Source organism: Plectrocnemia conspersa, unplaced genomic scaffold, assembly GCF_051122295.1.
Source record: "Plectrocnemia conspersa isolate PC_06_02 unplaced genomic scaffold, ASM5112229v1 ptg000012l, whole genome shotgun sequence".
NCBI classification, from domain to species: Eukaryota; Metazoa; Arthropoda; class Insecta; order Trichoptera; family Polycentropodidae; genus Plectrocnemia; species Plectrocnemia conspersa.
In genome coordinates this window covers 22,273,893-22,297,533 of record NW_028277176.1, presented here as the reverse complement: position 1 = coordinate 22,297,533, position 23,641 = coordinate 22,273,893, and the positions used below count along the sequence as shown (strand labels likewise).

General features: G+C 27.8%; 1 protein-coding gene across 1 annotated transcript in view; it reads left to right on the top strand.

Annotated features, from left to right (window-relative positions):
* Positions 1 to 1,161: 1,161 nt before the first annotated feature.
* Positions 1,162 to 23,641, top strand: part of Sb (serine proteinase stubble) — a 131,837-nt gene continuing 109,357 nt past the window's right edge. The window contains exon 1 of the mRNA XM_088200034.1: positions 1,162 to 1,428. Within this exon, the coding sequence (XP_088056160.1) occupies positions 1,410 to 1,428 (19 nt within the window). The 5' untranslated portion in view covers positions 1,162 to 1,409. The remainder of the gene's footprint in view (positions 1,429 to 23,641) is intronic.

The following is a 23,641-nucleotide window of genomic DNA, read 5'->3' as shown; positions in this document are numbered from 1 at the left end:
GAACATTACATCTATTAAAGACATTTTTTTTAAATTTAGAATTAAAATTATTTCAATCCTAATTTAAAGCTTCAATAGAATATGCTTTCTATTAGCACATTCAGATGTAATGATTTTATTTGAACCAAATATTATTTCACATTTTTTTTAATATGCACATAAGAGCGTTTTTAAATGGTTTTTATGAGATGTACATGTATTATAAGCTTATAATATTTTTGGTGATATGGTTTTTTTTAGCAAAATTACTGTTTTATAAAGTTCATATTCGAATTCATTTTTTAAGCTAATTAACACATTTCTGCTTTTGAATAACATGTTTATGTATTCCGGTGTTGTAGTATGAGTGTTAGTGCATTATCGTAAAAATAATTTTATTCGATTAATCCATTCGAGGATTAAATGACGTCGTTTTTAGAACATTTTGACAATCACATGACAAAAAACTTTAGCTGTAATAGTTTTGCTAGGATTAATTTGGTTTTGAAGACCGCAGTTTTATTTAATTTGGTTTTGAAGACCGCTTTATGTTGTTTTGAAAGATCCACTTTTCATCGCAAGTAACAATACTATTGCTTCTGTTTTATTATCAATATTTGTTTTTGTTCTATAAAAAAGACAATTTTCGTAACCTTGTTTTTATAAATAGTTAAAAACTGTTACAATATTAATGTTAAACTTTTGTGCAAGCTTTCGAATTTGACTCTTGAGTTGGCATATTTTTTTAAAGCACCATTGCACTGTACGTTTTATAACATGACGCACACCTAAATCATGGTTTAGATTGCAAACAGTTTCTGCTGCTTTATTACCTGTTTCAAATTCAATCAATAAATAGCCCAATTTTAAGGAAAAATCGAATCGAATTATTATGAAAATTTAAATTTAAATGTTTTACTTAAAATTTTCATAGCAAGATTAAATAATTAAATATTTTTAATATATAGTAGCATCGAAGGTTTTAAAAAAGCAGTGATTCTATGCTCATTAAAATAGGATTCGGGAAAATGGCACAGGAAACACTGTAAACCGTGTGATTTCGGCCAGCTCGTCGCGGGTTGCGCGCTTCCTACGTCGACGGCGTCGACGTCCTTTCACTCTCTTCGGCGTCGGCGTCGGTGGTCGACTGGCTGACAGCGGCCACGCGCCTCTGCTCAACTTCAGTCGGGCCTCAGCCGAGCTCCGGGTCGGACCTCCGCCACCACCATCCGCCGGAGTCCAGGGCACGTGCCCACAAACATGCCGCGGTGACCGTGCTTCGTGACCGTTTTCTATCTCCTCTCCAGTGAACAGTTTTCCTTCCATCGAGATTGTTTATTGTATTTATATTATTTTCTACGAGTTGTTATACGGACCGGCGCCAGTTCCACGGACCTCGGCTTTAGGGCCATGGAGTTGCCTGCATTCACATGCGTCTCCGTGTAAAAGGTGAGTCCGGTTTGCGCAACCGTAATCCGAGACATTTCATACGAGTATCGCGTGCGAAACTCATCTCTCGGTCGCAATTTCAGTTTTTTCGATTCGTCCGGGAGAACGAAATTAGCGGCTGCCGACCGGCCGGCGTCCGAACGCATTACGGAAAATTAGATAATTGCCGCACTCGAGAACGAGAGAGAGAGAGAAAGAGATTAATCCTGGCGCGATGGTGCCCGCTATCGATATGTATGATCGAACGTTAATTACAAAATAGAGTGAATCAGTGTATATTTTAAACGAGCTTATCGAAAAGCACTAAAGCTCAGTGGAAATTGAATCAATATTTTAAAAGGTGCGTTTAAAATTAGCCCCATAATTGTGCCGTAGATTTACATAAATATACAATCTCATGATTGTGCTGATAAAATACGAAAATTCATTACATTAAAATTTGGATTTTTATTTTTCTTTATTCACACCAGAAAACCTACATTTTTTCATTCCTGCATTATCCTAGGGATGCTATAATATTTTATAAATCATACACATTGGTATAAAATTTCATTTAATAATCTTTAAAGAATCTTTATCTCTGTTTCTTTAGAAAATTCCTAATAAAATACCAAATAATGTTTATATCATAATAGAACATTTTTTTTACAAATTTTCATTGCTACTATTTAGCAATTATTTCTATATTAAAATTATCAACAGATATTTTATTATTATTATACACCAAATAGTGATTTACGAATCTTTCGAGTGGCTCATAACAAACATAGAGACGTAGAGATAGATAGTGAAGCATTTTATACAAAACATACATAGATTCTTGATTCCATTTTTTTTCTTCTATATAATTTAAATAGCTTTTTATCATTCTATCACGAATGTCTTGAGTGGCGCAAACTAGCACATAATTGTGATTTTAGGTGGTTCATTTAAAAGTAGCCAAATGTATTACAAATTTAGATAAAAAATTGTAAAACATTTTTAGTAGCATAAATTCATATTTTATTGCTGTTTTATATATGGTATAAATGAAAAAAATGGCGTATTTAGGAATAGCTTATTAAATGAAACAAATCAAAAATTGCACAAAAATATTTAGAGTTTAATTATTATGATAAACTTGTTGTACAACATATTGCACATATTTTTAGGTGGCTCAATTATTAACAGCCTGTGCTGTGTTGCTTTTTGTTGACATATGTATTTTGCATAAATATATTAAAGGCACATTTTAAAATATTATATAGCGATAGCGATATATATTTATGGTTTACTATGTGTAATATAAATGCAATTTTATTAATACAGCAATTTCTAGAGTGACAGTTTTAAAAGTACTTGTGTTGATATAACATAAACTAAAATATCAGCATTGTTATTAATAATAAAAAAACGTTATAAATGTAACTTGATTAAAATACTATTAATATTGACCCAGAAGTAGGTTCTCAAATAAAATGAAATATGTTTTTTACATTTAATGCATATCACATATCTAAATAAAAAAAAGACGCGAATGCGCTCGTTGATGATGATTTCCACAATCTCTTCATTAAACACAGTTACATGGAGATTTAATTATTTACCATTTATCGCGTGTACAGTTAAACTCTTGGGTTTATGCGTCAAATTAACGCGTTCTCGGAAGTGTTAGCGTAAAGTGTGGCGGAAAGTGAGTTAATTATAATGTGTCGCAATATCTTCATAATTGTTCCAATCTCACTGCTCGGACTTTAAGCTCACAATACATTCCATTCAGTTTAATGTGTGAAAATTGATACATACGTTAACAAAAAAAGCGTTTTAGCCGTAAAACGTGTTACAGTCGAGAAAGTCGGCTGATCGATTTATATATCAAATAAAAAATGTGTATAGAAACTAAAAATCTCGTCGGATAAACACGCAAGCCAATTATTTACCGGATGAAGATTCGCTTTATGCAACGAAAGTTTTGCGCGCAATTTAGATAACGGACTTGTGATATTGTTGTCGTTATTATATACATACTATGTATGATAGATACGTAGGTTACTGTATACATATGTAAAGAAGCTTGACAAATGTAAATATTTAGTGAATTAGAAATATGTGAACATAGATAGATATATGTATACACAATACATAAATAACTGTGCATTGATTCGATACTAGAAAATAGTGATTACCATAATGAAAAAAACAGCAGTATAAACAAACATAAGAGAAACGAATGATAGATTGTTATGGAATTTTGTTAAATAAGCTTAAAAAAATGGGTGAAACATAAATATTTATAATACATTATCAAACAAAAGTAAAACTAATGAAGCGTTTCTTTTATTATCTTTTTCACTTTTGATTAATTTGACCATTTACATTTTAAGAGTGTCAGTTTAGCATTAAATGCATTTTTTTGATTAATATTATTTTAAAACCCAAAAAAACGCATACATATTTATATGCATTATATTTTTACTAGTGTTTTATTTTGGTGAATCGATAAAGGAATGATTATTAAAATATTTATTAGTTCGCTCACGACTAACTTCATGCGTTACACGCAAATATTTTATGATTTACAATTTAATAAATATTTTAGAAAATAGCTTTGAATTTGCAACAGCATTGATTTTGGGCAATAAATTAGGAATAGATATAAATAAAATATTTAAAGCAACTTTTATGTGAAATTATTTATAAATGCTATAATTTATCATTATTATACTGAAAAAGGTTAAAATTGTTATATAAATAAATTAAACAAAAATGTATGTATAATAAATATTTATTTACTTTTATATTTTTTTAAATATAGTTTAATTTTAGCAATCAATCGATAGTAAAATTATAAAAAAAGTATATTTGCTGAAAATATTTTTTTAATCAATTATATATGATATTAACAATAAACATAAAAAAATACTATAGATATCTATTACAATTAGTCTTAAATTAAATATTATATTTTGTTTAATTTATTAAGATCACACATACATATATTTATATATAAATATTATTATTTTATTTGATAAAATACAACAATATTATTCTTACGCAAGATTACTTACAATGAATTAAATATATATTTGAGACATATTAAATATTTATTATATTTCCACTAGCAAATAAAAAAAATACATGTGCTGATATTTTTATATAAATAATACAATAATTCTATTATTAATATTTTTATTTATTAAAATATAAGAATATTATTGTCACGCACAAAGTTTGTTTGGCAGAATATAAATTGTTTTTTATGAAGTACTTAAGATTAGAAAAATATTTTTTTGATTAAAATATATATGATAATTAATTATTATTTTACATAAAAAATAAATTAGGGTATCTTTAGATTATTTTTATATTTATTTATTTTGACAAAATTTTCCAAAATTTACATTACATATTCAATATATAGCTGTGACAGCAAAATCTATATGAGACATATTTATTTTTTTGGATTATTAACCATATTTGCATAAGACTAGTTTCCAAAAAGAAAAATACAATACTTTTGTCGAATATAATATAATCTTATTAAATAAAATACTAAAATATTATTATTATGCACATAGTCCATATGGCAGATTTTAAATTTGTTTTTATAAAATAAGTAAATAATTTTAAAATTAAAATATTTTTAATGATAATATAATGTTTTTTATCAGTATTAAAAATATAAATATTTTGGTTAATTTAGTATTTAAATATATTATCAATTTATTTTTCAATAATTCCGATGTTATTTCTGTCATTCAAATGTATTTTCTTTCAATTTAACTTTTCCAAAATTTTCATTTTAAATCAAATATTTATTTTTGTTATCAGAATCTATATAAAAGTAAAATATATAAAGTAAATGTAGAGAAAATAAATATTTATAAAATTGGTCTTAAAAATAAATATATTTTATATTTGCAGATATGATTGAAAAATAAAATCATTTTAATGTAATTCGATAATTAAAATTCAGACATGATATTAAAAAAGTTATATCAAAGTTATATAAATTCTATGAAAACTTTTCTATAACTTTTATTATGAATAAAATTTATATTTGTGACAAAATAATTTATTTGAGACATATTACTTTTTATGGTTTATTTACTATATTTGCATATGAAAATAAATTTAGTCCAAATAACGAACTATTAGACTAGTCTTTAAAATAAACACATTTTACATATGCAGATTTATATAATTCGATACTTCAAATTCAGATATGATATCAGAAAAGTGATAGCAAGCTCATATAAATAAGAGTAAACAAACATATAAGTGTTTGAGCACGTGATTCAATTTTACTTTATGTAGTGTAATTTTTTTTATAGCACCACTGGTTGTTTGATTACTTTTTATTTTGTAACAATAAGCTAGTTTAGTATAGTTAATTTCATTCTCAGAAATATACAGAATATACTCAAAAAGTTTTAAAAAAAAATCTTATTTATGAATATTTTATACAGAATATATATCGGATTTTTTTTTTATAAGATACGTTTGTTATTAGACTTAACTATTTATGTTTAACTTTTTAAGTATATATTCCGACACATTACATTCACTTATTGCAAACATATAATACGCACGTATATGGTTCAGTTGCCAAATTATGTAATTAATTCGATTACCCGGTTAAGATGCAAATCGTCCCGCCTGGCCGCGGCCTACTTTAAATCGACTCAGAGAAATTAATAGAAATTATCCATTTCGGTCGATAAGAACGAACGGCTGGTTTCTTTTTGTCTCAGGCCTAACGACCTTAGTTTCACTTGTTAATATCGTACGTACGGCGGCCGTTGTAAAATATATGCCAGTCATTCGTCTCGAATAAACTATGTGTGTTAGACGTGGTTTTTTTCTGCGCGCAATTTGCCATCAATTACGTTATATAGTAGGTACTATCTGACAATGGAGCCATTTCTTCGAAAATATTTCGTTAAACGATCCGTTAACTGTCGCTTATTACCGTGAGAATAGTTGGTGATAAAAGGACGATTCTTTATTTAATTGTGGATATAAGTCGGCTCGCTTTCATACGAGTTTTTATTTTGCGTTTCATTCATCCAGTTTTCACCTTTCTCATCGACAAATCTCTCTGTTTTCTCTGTATTTTTTAAGATGCGCTTCCGGATCGTTTGTGCTTCGATACACGTCCAGTATTTGCGCGATATGCAATACAGCTCAATCTCGAGTGTCGATAAAAAATATGTATGTTAAATATTTGCATGTCAATAACAAACTCAGAGTAACTAAGAAGAAAAAAAAACTGAGACGACACATTTACTAAGCGTCAGTGAAATTATGAACTTTGAGTCGAGTTCGATTACTGTGTGCTCGATAAGCATTGTCTCTTTGATTTTTGACACGATTTCGCGTCGAAAAAAAATATTTTTCTCCCCCATAATTAGTCGTCGAGAGTTAACTGTTCACATTTTCAGAGAATCACGACTTTTGATTATGGTACGTGAAAAGAATGGTCATTCATTAGGTCATGTACGTTCCCCTTTGTGCGTTAAAAAAATTGATTGAAAAATTCGAGCGTATATCGATCTCGCTTTGTTATCGTCAAAAGTTATTGGCACTTAATGATGTATATGATCCGCGCGATAATAACATGATTTCACAATGTGTGATGTGTATGATTATTAAATTATACGGTGAGTTTTTCTTATTGGGTTACCGACACGCTCCGTTATAATAAAGCTTAATTAAAGACGTGAATAGCTAAAACCATACGTGCGTAATTATTATATACTACCGCCGGGTTTGACATATCATTCATTACTTTTTGAAACTATGAATGAAAATAGACCGTTGAGAATATAAGTGGATCAGCAGATACAGAATATATCACGAGAAATTAACACAAGCATTAACAGATTTTATCTGGAAAGCACGGTCTTATTAAATATAATTTATATAAAATCTATTTTTTTATTAAAAAAAGACACATATGAGTTATATAGTGCATTATTGAATTATTCGTCAGTCGTTTCGACTTTTTATCTATGTATGTTTAATAGCTATTTATTTTTTAATATTTTATAACGTTTACATTGAAGGCGTCTCTTCGACGTTACAACTGTACCTTTGCGTGTAAATAGATAAACAATAAGGAAGTGATTAATCACAAAGTGTGTATATATAGCGATATTCTGCATCGTAAGTAAACATCGCTGTAGATGTTGTCGATAGCAGCAGTGGAAAGTGATAATACATCCTGACCTTCGGGCTCTGGGAGTAATCTGGATATGGCCGTAGGGTGTGGAATCTGCTCTCGCCGCGAAGATGTACACAGCTTCCGCTGAAACTCGTAAGGCAGCCTCCGAGATAAGATCTGGCGTTTAGAGATCGACTGCTAGACTGACGTACGGATCTCTCTCGCAGATAACAATGCTATAAATAAGACATAAATTAAAACGAGACGTCGCACCATAATTTTGCACGCCCATTCCGCTACAATTGCATAATGAAGTGTATAGAGACGTTCGATCGTCGATTTGTGTCTGTGGAGTGGAAAGTTCAAAAGGGCATCATAGGTTTATATAAACTAACTATGTCTGATGCAACATACGTATTTGTATGTGAAATTTTCTTGAATTATACATTTTTTATTTAATAAATTGAGCGCCACTGCACATCTTGATTGCATTTTTTCGAACAGCGATCCAGTAATTGCAGAAATAAAATTACAACAACAATAATAAAAGGTATTGTTTTTCGCATGAGCGAGCTTGCTAACTCAATAAAGTTTAAGAGGGTCTCTTCTCTTATTATTTGCATTACCTTTTCTCGCTTACAGTAATTTATTCAATCAGGATAAATAAAAGTAATAAATAAATAAATAACAGCCGAAATTGATCTTGCCTTGTGTTTGTCCCATTTTTACGCATTCTCAATGCTCTACATTCAAAATATCAATAATAAAAAATACTTTAGAGTAACACTATTGGCGAAAATATTTGAAAAGCATTGGTAGAAACATATGTCGTTGAAATATCTGCAGTTCCGGCATTGTAAATTTCAAAACAACGACTTAAAATTTGGAAAACGTGTCCACATACGTGAAGTCTGTTCTTAAGTTGAATGGTTTTGGATTGAATGGATAGCAAGTCCGTTTTTGTTTGTTGTAATTCCTTAAAAAAATACTGCAATGATCTGCGGAAAACGCCAAACTTCGAGTTGATGTTAGCGGTTTTCTTGCAGTACTTTTATGTACAGCTTCAATAGCTGGCTAATTTCTTTCAGACCGTTGGAAAGTTAGAAATTATCTCTTGCTGTTGAAAACGTTGAATGATACTTCCAATGGTTGGTCTTGAGGGTCCATTTCTGGCATTAAAATGTCGACAATATGCTCTTTCTTTAAGCCTAATTGAATCGTGGTTTTCCAAATAAAATTTTACAATCTTTGTTCTTTGCTCATTTTTGTATTGCTTCATAATCAATTTCTCAATTTTTTGTTAAAATAAATAAAAAATATTTCGTTTTTAAAATGAAAAGTGAGTTTTGCGCCCATAAAATTAAATAAAAATATAATTGGGAGGATGAAGCTAAATGTATCTGACAAAGAGGTTAAAGTTGGTTTATTCTCACAAACAAGCACTTATGGATGCGAGACATTGATTTAATTAATAAAATAAAATAATACAATCAATAGATTAGAAGCGTTCGAGATGTAGCTTTAGAGATGCTTACTCAAAGTTCCATTGCTAAGAGAGTCTTTAATGAAAAGACGAAATAGAGACTTTTTTTCAACTATTAAATGGAATAAGATGAAGTATCTTAGACATATGATCTGGGGTGCAATTTTCATACCTCAATTATAGCAAACACACAATTTTATTATAGATTTAGTTGAATTAATTTAGTTTTAATAAAATATTATTAATAATTAGTCTATTAACTCTTTGAGTAGTGAGTTTTTAATTCATACACGTTTTTTAATTTGTTAGCTGGGAGTGAGTGTTTTTTCATATATATTTCTATTATTATTTATTTATTTTTATTTTATATTGCATTCATAGTAAATAATAGAAAAAATCAGAGATTTTTATTTGTAATAGTATATTTTATTAATTTGTTTTTACCACTTTTCTATTATTTAATTTTGTTAATTTATTGTGAAAATTTTTTATGTTAATTTAGAGGATTTTAATATTTTTTATAAAATTAATATTAAATATTTTTATGCTAATTTATTTAGTACTCTTTAATTTATTGATATTATTTTTATAAAACTTACAATAGAACAAATAAAAAATAATATATGAATATATATTATTTCTTTAGTTATATATGTAAATATATAACTATCTGGGGTACCTCAAAACAGTGAAAGATCCACCACCGTACCTGAACGGCTATACCGCACAAAGAATTAAATAACTAGAAAGGTTGATATACAAACTTATTTTTCTTAATTAAATATTGTCAATATCTTGTCAATATTTATGTCAAAACAATTCATACAAAATAAGCATTTTCATCAATTCTAAATATAAACTTATTGATAGATCATAATTTTTATTAGATTAACTATCCCAATTTATTTAATGTACGAAAACGAATTTTAACTCAATTAGCATTTATTAATAACATAGAATTACTCTCCATATAAGCGTGGCTATAAATAATATTCGGCATATGCAAATATTTTGACGTTGATGCCAAGTTAATTATCGTTCGCGTCCGACTCGTTGTACACACATTACACGGATAGTAATTGAGCGAAATTCGCACGTGAAAAATGTGGCTAAGTAAGAAAGAAATGTGGAGAAACTAGTCTCACGGTGAAACAAAACAAACGAGCCAATAATTATCAAACCGGTAGCTTACCCGCGATGGACATGCCACATAAGTATTTATTGTCTCGGACGCATATGTGCGTTGCACTCGCATGTGCGATCGAATAAATTGACGCAGGCGAGAAGATCTCTTCTTATTGAATTGCCGCTTCCTATTTGGGAGGCTGGCGACTAGGGAAATGGGCGCGCTGTAGTCTTGTCACCTTCCACATTGGGATATAATTATACTTCCGCACCACAATTTTTAGTTAAAAAAAAATAATAACCAATAATATTTTTATTATATGAATGAGTTCATAAGTAACAACGGATTACTCTTCACTCATTTTTTAATCATAAACATCACCTCTTTACACTTCAAATTTACGATTTTGTTACAGTTTGCTACTTCATAACGTTATTGCTATTACAGAAATAAATTGGCCCTCAATTTCAGCAGCAGTGTTGATTTAATACAAATTTACATGGCCGTGGAGCGAGATTTTCTCAGTCGTTCAAACTAACTTTGCATTTGCCTGGTTTTCATATTAATGATCTGTGTTCGACAAGGAATACCAAACCATACCAGTTTTCGTTGTTTGACGTTGTTTTTGTCAATACGGAAGCGGAAACATCTCGCGGCGGCAGCGGCTCCAATTCTAGTACGTCGGCCTGTCACGTCGGTGCAAAAAGTGTTTGGTTTATGTTAGCGTCGGACATTTTTCAGGCCATTAGTATAAGGTGGCCCGTAAGTGTTGTACAGCGCGAAATGGAAATGGGGTCGACGGCATTCATCTGCTCTCGGCGAGATGTTTCTCCGAGACTTGGCCGACAGATAACGCATCGACGCATGATACCTGGCACAGGAGTCGGCAACCATTACTATACTATTTTAAAAATCTGGAGTGTCTATCACAATACTTCTCACTATAAAATCTAATATTATATGACGTCAGAATCAAATAACTCGAATAGCAAAAAAATATTTAGTCCTGCTCAAGACATCACCTTCACATATTTATATTCCAACATGAGAATATTTACTTAAGATCTTAAAAAGCGTATTATGTCACGATTTTCTCATCGCGATTTATATTTTTTGCAGGATCTTTCCATTAATTGCTCTCTGTCAATGTTCACGTTACGACTGATCCTATAATAGATTTTTTTAAATTTCCTTGTATAAATATAGAACCAACGATTAGCAGATTTATTATTCTAATAAGTTTATCTTAAATATCATTACTCACTTAGTTGAACTAACAATTATTGAATTCAGTATCTAATAGCATATAGCGATTAGTATAGAAAATTTACAAAAACTATATGTGATAAATTTTATGCGATTTTTTGAAGAGTTGCAGTAGAGCTTCCAAATAATCATTATTTTCAATAATTCGAATATCAAATAGTTATCGATAAAATATTCGAATATATTCGTGAAGCTACGAAAAATAGAAAACAAATAATACATATAGGTTCAGCACTAATTATACTAATTAGTACGAAGTTTAATTTTAATTATATATTTTACAGTAATGATTACTTTGGAAAAACTATTTAAATTAAACATTATTTGTATTGATTTAGAAGATTTAATTTAATACATATCAGCCACAGCTGCACAATATTATCTCGGATATATTAGTAATTTCTTGAATTTCAGCAATAACAACGTATTTTTTGATTATTTTTTTTAGCGGCTATTAGTCAAAACTTCGCAAAACAAAATAGGGTACAACTGTGTTTTAGATAATGCAATGGTACAGCAAAGAAAAAATGATTACGCGTGTTGTTGTTACAAGTAAAGATTTAAATAAATAATTAACATCTGTGTTTTAAAAGTTGGTTAATTTTTTGTATTTTTTAGCATTTTAAAATATTAAAATCATAGTAAGAGCTTATACTAACTTTTTAACTATTTGGGTAACGAATAGTTAAAAAACGGGCAAATATATTCGGAATGAAGGCTACTCTGTAGACGTATGTCTGTTTTTTAGAAAAAAATGTTGATTTGTTTCAAGAATCAGTCAAAAAATTCAAAAATATAATATAATACTATTTATGGATATTTAATGCATTTAAAAAAAAAAATATGTCAGCTATATACATAAAACACAGTCTTTTTAATTAAAGAAAATACTAAAATGCCTTTACTCTCTATTAAACAAAAGTCATTACACAATAATTCAGCTGTAGTTGTTAAATTAACAACAGTTTTATTACAAAAAATAATTTATTCATGGACTTTAAAATTTAACTGATGATTTGTATTAATAAATATATACATATTTAAACTATATAATGCTCAAAATAAGTATTTTCAGTTCAAAACATTACCAAAATATCTTGATCTAGCGTTAGATAAAAATAAATTGACCACAATAAATTTCTGCTTAAAGCTAGATCAAGATATTTTGGTATTGTTTTTAACTGAAAATACCTATATAGATAATTATAGTTTAAATATGTATTTAATTGACAACAATTTATTATAAATATGAAAATTCAGAAAATAACATAAGTATCTCGTATACTATATCTATAGCATTTAACATATTGTCAATTAAAAATATAAATATGTATTTAATTTATAAAAATTTCATTATAAAATATGAAATTTGGCAAATAACATAAATATCTCGTAACTATGTCAATGTTAGTTAACATATTCTTGCCGTAAAGTATTTTACTAACAGTGTATATGTATAAATAATCTATTTGACTATTAAATTTAACGGATGAGCCTGAAGGATAAATAGGTAATTTTTAAATACCTTAAAGTTAACTGCTTTTCCATAAGTCAATCTTGAATTTAGAGTCATTGACTTGATTAATACACCAAATATGATTTGAATAGTACGTAGACCCTAGTGTTTTTCAAGTTCTATAGTGTCTGAAAGATATAAATTACGCATATTATGCTTTCCTAGATTTTACTTATCTCATGAATGAAAATGGTGATAAATAATTAAAATAAAATCGAGTTAGATTGTGCATAGGCTTAATTAAATGGGTAATTCTGTGTCATTCCAAAGAATTACTTGGATTTTTAAAAAATAGTTGAAAGATAGATAAGATATTTTTTCATGAATAAAATCTGTCGCATTTTATCTTAAGGTGTAATGTACGCAAGCGATTTTTTTAATATATTTTTTTTTTATTAGAGATTGATATCTGATTTCATTACTATTATATAAATTATACACTCTCCAATTTCAAGTCTTTATTACTAACTTTGTTCTTATGAAATCTCTCTGAATGTTTCTTTTCTTCTACTTGTTTTTGACTTACTGTTTGTATAAAATTTGTACTTACTTAAGAAACTTTAGCAATGCTACATTTTTAAAATGCTTCTAAACTTGTGATTGATTATTCACAATTAGTGATTCCAATCCCGGGATCCCGAATCCCGGGATCCCGGGATCCCGAACGATTTTCAATACCCGATGAGTCCCGGGATTATAAAACATAATCCCGAATTTTTCGGATTGGTTGATTTATCAAGCACAATCGAATTATTATTGACAACATCGTTATATTTCGTGTACAAACTTGCGCGAATTGCACGTGTCATCTGTGAATCTTTGAGGCTGTGAGTCTAAACGTGCTTTTTCAGCAGCAGGCTGCTTAGGAACCAAAATCAGATCAAGGCTAAATGATAAAACACTTGATGCTTTGATGTTACTTCGTGAGTTTTATTCAAAATAATGTTTTCAATTAATTGTCTATGAATGTACATAGGTATGTACATACATTGTCAAAAGTTCATTTTTTTCTTCTCAAATAAATATATAAGACCTTCCCTTTTTTATTTTTATTATATTATTTTTTATTTTAAGTCCAAGACTAAAATTATACGTACTTTATACATTGTACGTTATAAAAAAACAGATGTAAAAATATATTGTATTATTCATTTTAAATTATTTTTATCGATAAAATAACATGAAAATTATCCCGGGACTGGTCCCGGGATCCCGGGATCGACTAATTGCAATACCGAAATCCCGGGATCAAAATTTTGGCCCGGGATTGGAATCCCTATTCACAATAGGTTCAAAAGTTAAAGAAAAATATTAATGGCAAATTAACTAATATTCGAATTGGTTTGAAAACCTTAATTGTAACTGTTGTCCAAAATTCAACAATATTCGTCCAAATAACAAATAATGAATGCAACTGAATTTAAATTGCTTTTAAAAGTTGAAATCAGTTTATTGTTCATAAGCTTTTGAATGATGTAGTCAAGTAAAACCAGCTAATTGTAAGATAATAATTGACTAGCAAATGTTTTTGCTAACAATATTTAGACTTGCGATTAATTAAAACATGTTAAAAAATTAAATATAATGTATACAAGACTCGAGATAATAATTCTTGGGCATCGAGGAACTAATAATATATTTGTCACTGATTTACAGACTTTGATTTCAGTTTAGTGTCTCATTATTTAGTAAGCAGTTGTTAATTGTGATTATCCAGTTGTTGGAACGGATAATCTAGAATAAATATTAAAAAAAATTGCATTTAGTATGCAAAATATCATGCATTTCACTAATAAAAATATTCTCAGATATTTTTAGTAGAACGTGGTATTTTTAAAGCATTTATCTGCGGTTGAATAGACAATATTATAGTCTTGTACACTATAGTTTTGAAGTTCGCTATAGCTATTTTCTCAAAAAAAATAAATTAAATATTCACTATTAAACTTCACTAGGTGCACTTACAAATTGTTATTTATTTCAATACATTGTTAATGGCAATTAACATCTTCTTTGTTTCATATATAGGGTTTTCAACTAATAATGTGATAATATATGTGTTGATAACTTTAAAAAAGAACCATTTCTCTTAACTTGAATGAACAAATTTAAGGTACGGTTTTCTTTAGACTTATTTAGCTTTTTGCTTTAGATTTTTTAATCTTTAAAGTCGATTCTAATATAAGCTTCAATTGAACAGCACTGTACAAAATAATTGAAAGCATAAAAATCATTGTCTTCAACGTAGTTATTTTTTACTTTAGTTTTTTCAACATTTAATTGTGGTATGTAATTTATTACCACTACTGCGTGCTCAAACTTTCGATTTACATCCAAAATAATGCGAATTGGCTACAATTTTGCCGTGACAATTTTTCTATTGCCAAAGACCGTTACAAAGTAAGGAAAGGAGGATAAAAAAACACTATACTAATACCGAATCGGATCTGGGTTGAATTTAGAAGACTCGGCAACCGATCATCGGCAGTAAATGTACAAATGTCAATCATCAACTTTTAATAGGACATGCAGACATGTCGTTTGCTACGCGCAGTTATTCAGTTTTGTCACGTGGTTACCGGATAAAAGTAAAACAAGTGTTGTTCGCCTCAAACGGCATACTACTCACTACACTTCGATGGATATTGTATATGGTATTAATGCATCAAGGCTAATAATACGCAAGTAGATAATGTATATTATAAATATTTAAATTAATTAATTAAAAATTAAAAAGCGATCAAAGAAACTTTTCGATATGTAGGAAGTTTATTTACATGTATATTATAGTGCTATTTGTAATAAATTTATTTAGAAATTGGTAATTTCCGAACCATAAATTTTATCGTTAGTTGTAAAACGTTGCGTTTACGCTTCAACTATTTTTATGGTCTCAATGAAATGTTTTATTCGTATTTTTATTGTGTTTTAATTTTTATTTGTTGTGTTTTTATTAATGTAGAGCAAATATTTTCTATAATTAGGACATATAATGCAGATGTCTATTGCGTTGGAAATTATAAAATTATTAAGTAAATGATATGTTTTATAATGAAAATATTATGATTCACTATGAGTTTTATTTGAGCTCTGGTTAACATTCATTATTAGCAATAAATGCTTTAATTAAATCTCTTAAGTGCTTATTGTAGATTTAATAGACAAATTTATATGTCTCTTAAGTCAACTACCTAATTTAGTAGTATTAGTTAATTAATACTCTAGTACTGAATTATTTTATGTATTTGTTTTCTGGAATTTATGTACTATATAAGTCAGTATTTTTAGTTATTTTTTACATTTTTCAAAAGTGAGGCGTTTAAGTGTATTATTTATCTAAAATTTTAGTTAATTACAATTTTATGCTATACATGTTTTTATGTTGGGCTTATTAAAAAAATGAAAAAAATATTTTTTTATTATTTTATGACTGTTGTAAAGCAATGAAATTGGCAATAATTAAAATCAATATTGCTAGAAAAAACATAGATAGACATATTTAAATTATGTATAACTTAACATATACATATATAAATCTGAATTGAATAGAATTGTTATCAAACAAGTATTGTATATATGTTTTTAACACACTTACACGAAATACTATATAAAGCAATTAATATAAACAAATTAAAGTTTGAGAATTTTTCAAGAACAATAGAAAAACGAGAATTTTTCAAGAACAATAGAAAAACGAGAATTTTTATGGAGCTTTTTTTTGTTGACAATTGAATTTGTAGGAATATTTTAAAATGTTTTTAAACCACTGCATAGAAAAGGATGAGTCCGTAACATATGTTTTAAAATATGCATTCTTTCTTAGAAGCTTTTAATAGAGGTCGAACTTATTTGAATGGCAAAAAAATATTAACTACTCTAATCGGACTTATCATTGCTTTGGTAGTCTAAGAATTAATAATAATCAGAAAAGAAAAATCTGCTTTTTGTGAGAATCGGCAGATTGAAAAAATATATGGGGGCTTTCCACAGATTTACTTTCCACGCTTGTCGGAAACATAAATCTCGATTTGTGAATATTTTAAATATTTTTTTTATATTGATCTTGTTCGGAATATAAAAAATGTAAAGTAGTAGTAGATGTTATTAACATTTTTTTTACAATTCGTGTATACATTTAATAATTTAAAGTTCATTCATAACTGGACGAACTGTGATTAATCTAATCTATTCTGGTCTTCTGATTATTCATGTCTATTATAATTAATCATCTTTAACGATCATCCATTAATTATATAAAAATACCTACAATAATATGCTTTATCATTTTAATCACACACTGTTGATATATTAGTTTTTATTTATAAAAAAATTTAAGAGGCATTTAATCGTGAAGTATTTTGATTTCTGGAAAAATAAAAAACATCGAGAAATCAAAATGCCTTATTTTAATTTAGTATATATACAAATGTATGGATATTTATATTATTATTTTGGCAAAGCACAGGTGTTAAAAATTATAAATCTAACATGAAAGTAGAGATGAATAAATAGTTTTCAAAACAAAATTGTCTAGGAGAACTGATGACATATTTAAAATCAGCGTATCTATAAATATAGTTTTATAAAAATAAAAACTATATGTGTCTTAGATATATTTTTTTTATAAAATTAGTTTTCCAAGAATTAACGCTTAAACATGACAATATATATGTTAGGATAAGTTTAAAAAAATAGGTTTATCAATAATTTGCTGTAATAATCTCACTATAAAAAGAGATTCCTAAGAGCATATATATATTATTATATTAAAAATAATAAAAGTATCATGTTAATGCGTTATTTATTGCTTTATCCGATGAAGGCAGTTGATGTATAATTATTGTCATCCATAATGGCATACGAATGTGTCGAATTAGTCATTGAGCACAATTTATCGCGCACACATTTGTGCAATATTTTAATGAGAAATCAAGTCCTGTCCGGGGGCTGTAATCAAGTCTTAATTATCGAATAATCGATTGTGGGCATGCGACTCAAAACCGGTAGTTGAATTAACATAATATTAAAATGATAAACGCCCGTAATATTATAATCGAAAGCTATTACACTTATCATAGGCGTCGGACATCTACGATACACCATTAATCTTATGTATCATAAATACAATGCGAATTTGCATGGGATAAAAATCGCATGTTTTGTATTGCATACTATATTGGGTGAAAGGCGTGAAAGCTCCAAAACAATGGTCATACATAAAAATTTAAAAAAATGCTTACAATGATGGGAAACGACTAATATCGGACACGTCAACACTTGTTATTCGCATGCTAACTTGCTGGCAATTACAAGACGTTTGCTTTGTTCGAGTCTGACACGAAGAAAGCGCAAGGTTAATTGTAATGGGTTTATTTTGAAGTATGGCTTGTGTGAATTGGTGCAATTTAATTCCGTTTCAATTAATCGTTAAAACGATTACATTAAATCTTGGCTGCTTGGGATGGTCGCGGTTAACGATGATTTGTTTGAATATTTTATGTTAGAAACCGCGAGACATTTTACAGCTTCCGAAGTATTACAGTAGTATTGTTTTTTAAACAGGTAAGTAGACTATTCGAATGTGCTATATTATCACAATATCAAATAGTATTACATCATATTAAATTAAATCATTATAAAATATTAGATAGAAGGGATATTCAGAAAGTAAAGTTTACTTGCCCTCATTTACAGTGTGGGTTTAAAATGGCTTTGTAATTTTTTGACCCCACTAAGTGATTTGTTTTTTCTGTGTGAAAGCAGAAATTGTTAATGAAATTCATTGTTTAATTTGTCAATGAATAGCATTGAAATTTCATCTTTTATTTAACTAGAAAGAATAATCTAAAACTTGTAAATTCTTAATTAAAATATTTTATTCAATTTTCATATGCATGGATTAGTGTTTCATGGTACAACATGTACAAAATACGTATTTTTATTAAATTGTACATATGTATGTACAATATATGGAACTAATACAGTAATATCATGGCATATATAGGTTTAATTTAAATTTATAAACTCTAAATATATTTATTAAATATAAGGAAATCATAAGTGATCATTTAAAGTTTTAATCATTAACCTTTCATTTAAAAGCATTAATATTGACCATTGATCTATTGTGTGGTTGTTTTTTTTTTTATATAAACTATCCATATAAATACGTTTGTCTGAACATCTGCCTGTTCACTTATGTAAGCAAAATTTTTAACAATAGTTATTTATAATTTATATAAAAAAGTATGCCAGACATAAAATATGATGCAAAGTAACCAATATTTCTCATTTAAAATCTCATTACTATTAATGATAGGAATTATTGCTTAAAGATCTGAAAAGGAAATGATCTTTCTGTAGAGAACTTTATGGCATATTATTTACGACCTAGCTAGATTTAGATTGATCATCTTAATATTCACTGCTGTGATCCATTAAAATATAATTTTATTTGATAGATCAGAATTTAAGTGTATTTAAATCATTAAATTTGAGCTATATATAAAGTTCATATAATATTATTTATGAGCTCGATTACTTTGTCAATGTTATATATAAAACTTTGTATTTCTAAAACATTACTTTTTAATAAATATGTCGTCAGTCATATAAGGTTTGTTGTTAAGGTAAAAATATATAGTTGAATTAAAAATAGCATATTAAAATATTATTTTTATAATAAAAACAATCAATAGTCAAACTTAATGATAATATCAAAAAATGTTTACTGTGCGCTTAATATAAAATAGCGTTCTTCTTTAAACCACTATTCCATTATTTCCGTATATCTTCATTTAAATGTTGTATAATATTTAACTGTCACGTTACGGTGTATTGTTATTATAGCAAAAAACGTGTAACATTACTAACATACATAAATCGTGACTTTTACTGCCATAATTGACGTGTCGTATAAAAGTCTCGAAATTTATAGTACTTTTTGCGTTTTTAATTTTTTACCGTACCTAGTCAGTCGTCTTTGGTTCGTTAGCTTGTTTCGTAATTTAATAAATAATTGCAACCGGGATAGTGCTCATCTTATTCCGTTCCATTAAATAAATGACACAAGTGAAAATTGCTTTCACTACGTCGGCTCTCCGCCGCAAACCACAACGTTCCTGTTCCATCATGCGTTTATTTTAAGCATTGATTTATATCAACTTATCCATAATACATTATAGTCACGAGCCAACTCGTCCGGATTGTTCATACGGACGCAGAGAGGTATGCTATTTTTTATCATCTGATATATGAGTGAAGTTCGAATAAGGAGAGTTGCACTTAGAGATAATTTATCCAGCTTTCAATCAATACGTTATTTTTTATGAACCAATCATATGCTATTTTTCATAGTTGAAATTCAATTTTAGTTATTTTAAAATATTAGTTAATTCATATAAAATAAAAATTAATGTGGTAAAAATCATAAAAAGTCATGGAAAAGCATAAAAAATGAACCATTCTACATTTAAATCAGCAAAATGATATACATATATATTATACAGATGTTATTTGTAGATTTTGGTTTTCGTTGCAGTTACGAATAATAAGTGACTTTAATTGCATCTGATAAACATCTGTTATTTTTTTACCACTCGTAATATAAATAATGAATCGTCGGCACAAATATATCAATCATAAGACGGTGTGAAAAATTATGAGAGTGAAAGCTCCGCTACGAACGATATGGCACAATCGGATTAGCATATAATTTTGCGTTTTGATTCGCAAACGCAGCCACTATGATTATCCGTGGTTCATGGTTCATGATTTTGAGTTTCTTCTAAAGCAGCTTGCGATTAATTACTTAGAGAGGAGAGGTCGATTGCAATCGTGCGCACATGGTAATGCTCAAAGTTTCAGTCCTGAATGAAACGATTCCATCTTCGCGGAAGGAATTAATTGCATGTTTGTAATTACTAGAGCGGCTGTAATGTAATCAATCGGCTGAGTTACTATGTCGTTAAAAGATGCTGATGATAAAAAAGATAATATATTAATGAAATAGATATGTGCAGTTTTGGAATTGTGATCTTAATTAATCACTATTTGGATATTTGATTTATTTATCCATCGTTAGATTTATATATTATTCATTGATGTATATAATTACAATATTCGTTAAAAATAAAATTATATGCTTAATCTGTAATTGATAAAATTATGAATATATTTTATTGCTTTTTCTACAACATCCGCACAGCATCAGTTCTTATATAACGGGAAACTGCCGTGTTGCAATATTGAATCGGCAAATATTCTAAGAATTCTTTTCGATGTTAACTTGTTCGGTTTCGTGCTAACTCCATCGTCGATGTCTTTCCCATGCATTACGTTCGTATAAATACATCAAATACAACTTGTGCCTTTATAGCACACTTACGGATAAACATACATGAGAAGATAAGTCCAAAAGTATTTGTCCTAAGTATGATTGAGTTGTTAATACTATATAATTTAAATATTATACCATTTTATTTCATATAATGGATATATATATAATTAAAATAATAGTTTGACTTCAAAATAAATTTAAGCAGTCTCTTTGAAATTATTGTTCTTATAGACGCGATTTGATAATCATGTGTTTTATAAGTATTATTTTACTATTTAAAACGTATTATGACTGTAGAGTATATATTTATAAGAGCTATCACATACATATTGTTTTTGGGCAAAAATAGTTTTTTGGCTAATCATATCACGGATAACCATACAAGAGAAGATTCAAAAATATTTGTATTTATAGGGTACTATATATTTTATAATATGGCTTATTTTATTAAATTTAATAGTTCTATATAATTAAATATTAGTCAAAAGTTTTGACTTCAAAATAAATTTAAAGAGTTTTTTAAACTATTATATTGCTTTATATAATAAGAAGAAACAAAGTTTTGTATATAATGTAACATTTTTTCTATGTAATTTAATTTTAATTGTTTGTATTTTAAACATAATATTTATTGTTAAAATTTTTATAAAATTTCACTGCAAATAATTTCACTTTTAAAACAAATTATAAAATTTAATTCATTGCCATTTTTTTCTTATAGAAAAAATATTTCAGAAAAATTTAATTTTAGTTATATCGAACCATTATATAAAATAAAATATAGAAATAGTTATATTTTACTGATATTTATTTAGGTTTTAAAAAGCAATAGTAAAAAATCTGTTTCATTATAACAGCGATTTTATCGAGACAAAATATTTATTATTAGTTCTCAATGGATATATTTGATATTATTAGTTTTTAACATATATTACTTACTCTTTTATGATCAAAATATAAAATAAATGATCTGTTTTAAGCATACTGCAAATGTAAACTAGTTTTTTCGATTTTATTACAAAACTAAATTCAGTTAAAACTTTAATTTATCAGAAAAAAATATATCAAGTTGAAACATTTCTGTAAGTCAATATTGTCTTCTTAGATATATTTACAGTTGTATTTACATTTAAATGGTAAAATTATTTTATATTTGAGATGTTGATGCGAATAAGAATATTATCTCATGATTCTATTTTTCAGTAGAAAAAGTCAATATAAAGACAAAATATTTATGAACACTTTTTTTTTTATTTTTCATATTTATGTAATAAATTCTGATAATAGTGGCTAAAAATCGTTTCTAAAATGTCATACAGCGACTATGTATTTTGCTACAATATTTAATTCGTTTCAAAGATCAGATTTAAAAAGGACGGAATAGCATAGTCCTTAACGTCTCAAACAAATAACTCTGAGGTGGCGGGTTCGAGCCCCGGCAGCGGATCTCGATTTTTTTATAATATGCGCTATTATTAAAAAAAAAACAGCCCCAGCTCAGGTGACATTTATTGCTTATAAATTATGTTACACATGATAATTTATAATTAATAATATAGATGTCACCGATTCCCAGACTTTCAGTCTGGTGGTTAATATTTACTTGTAGGTATTTATTACAGTTGATTAACTTACCCTGTTGTAACGCATTAGGCTTACGCCTATTAGGTTACAACGGAAGATTTCATAATAAAAATAAATTAAATAAAATAACTTTTGGGAATTTGGGTGATTTTGCAAAACCTGGTCGGAGTTGTTTTATTTCAAGTTGAAAGCGAAGTGGTAGTTTTGATTTTTTAATAAAATATAATTGTTTTGATTATCGATGCCCTCGCTAAATCTAAATTTTTCCAAGCAAAAGATTCATACGACAAAACGTACACGCAACATAATTTTTATCTACAAAATGTTTACGTAACAGAAAGTTTACTAACAAAATGTTCAAACGTTCAAAAACGTTTTTTTTACAAAAAAAAAAACGCTTAAGAATTCGATGTTCACATTTTTCTTTCACAAATTAATAACGTTATATTTAAAGTTTGTACTTTATAAATAATTTTTGATTAGACTAGCTTATCTGATAAATATATTTATTAATCTGTGAAAGAACAATATGTAATTCTTCGTTACCACATGTTTAATTAGATTCTTAAACGTTTTTTTCGTAAAAAAATCGGTTTTAAACTTTTGAACGTTTTGTCGTGGAACCATATTTTGTATAGTAAAGAATCAGCAAAAAATGATACTGCTTCTAGACATTACAGATATACATATATCTAGCAGAGAGTTTTGAAATATATAATGTGTCAATAGATGTTTGTATGAATATACAAATTTAT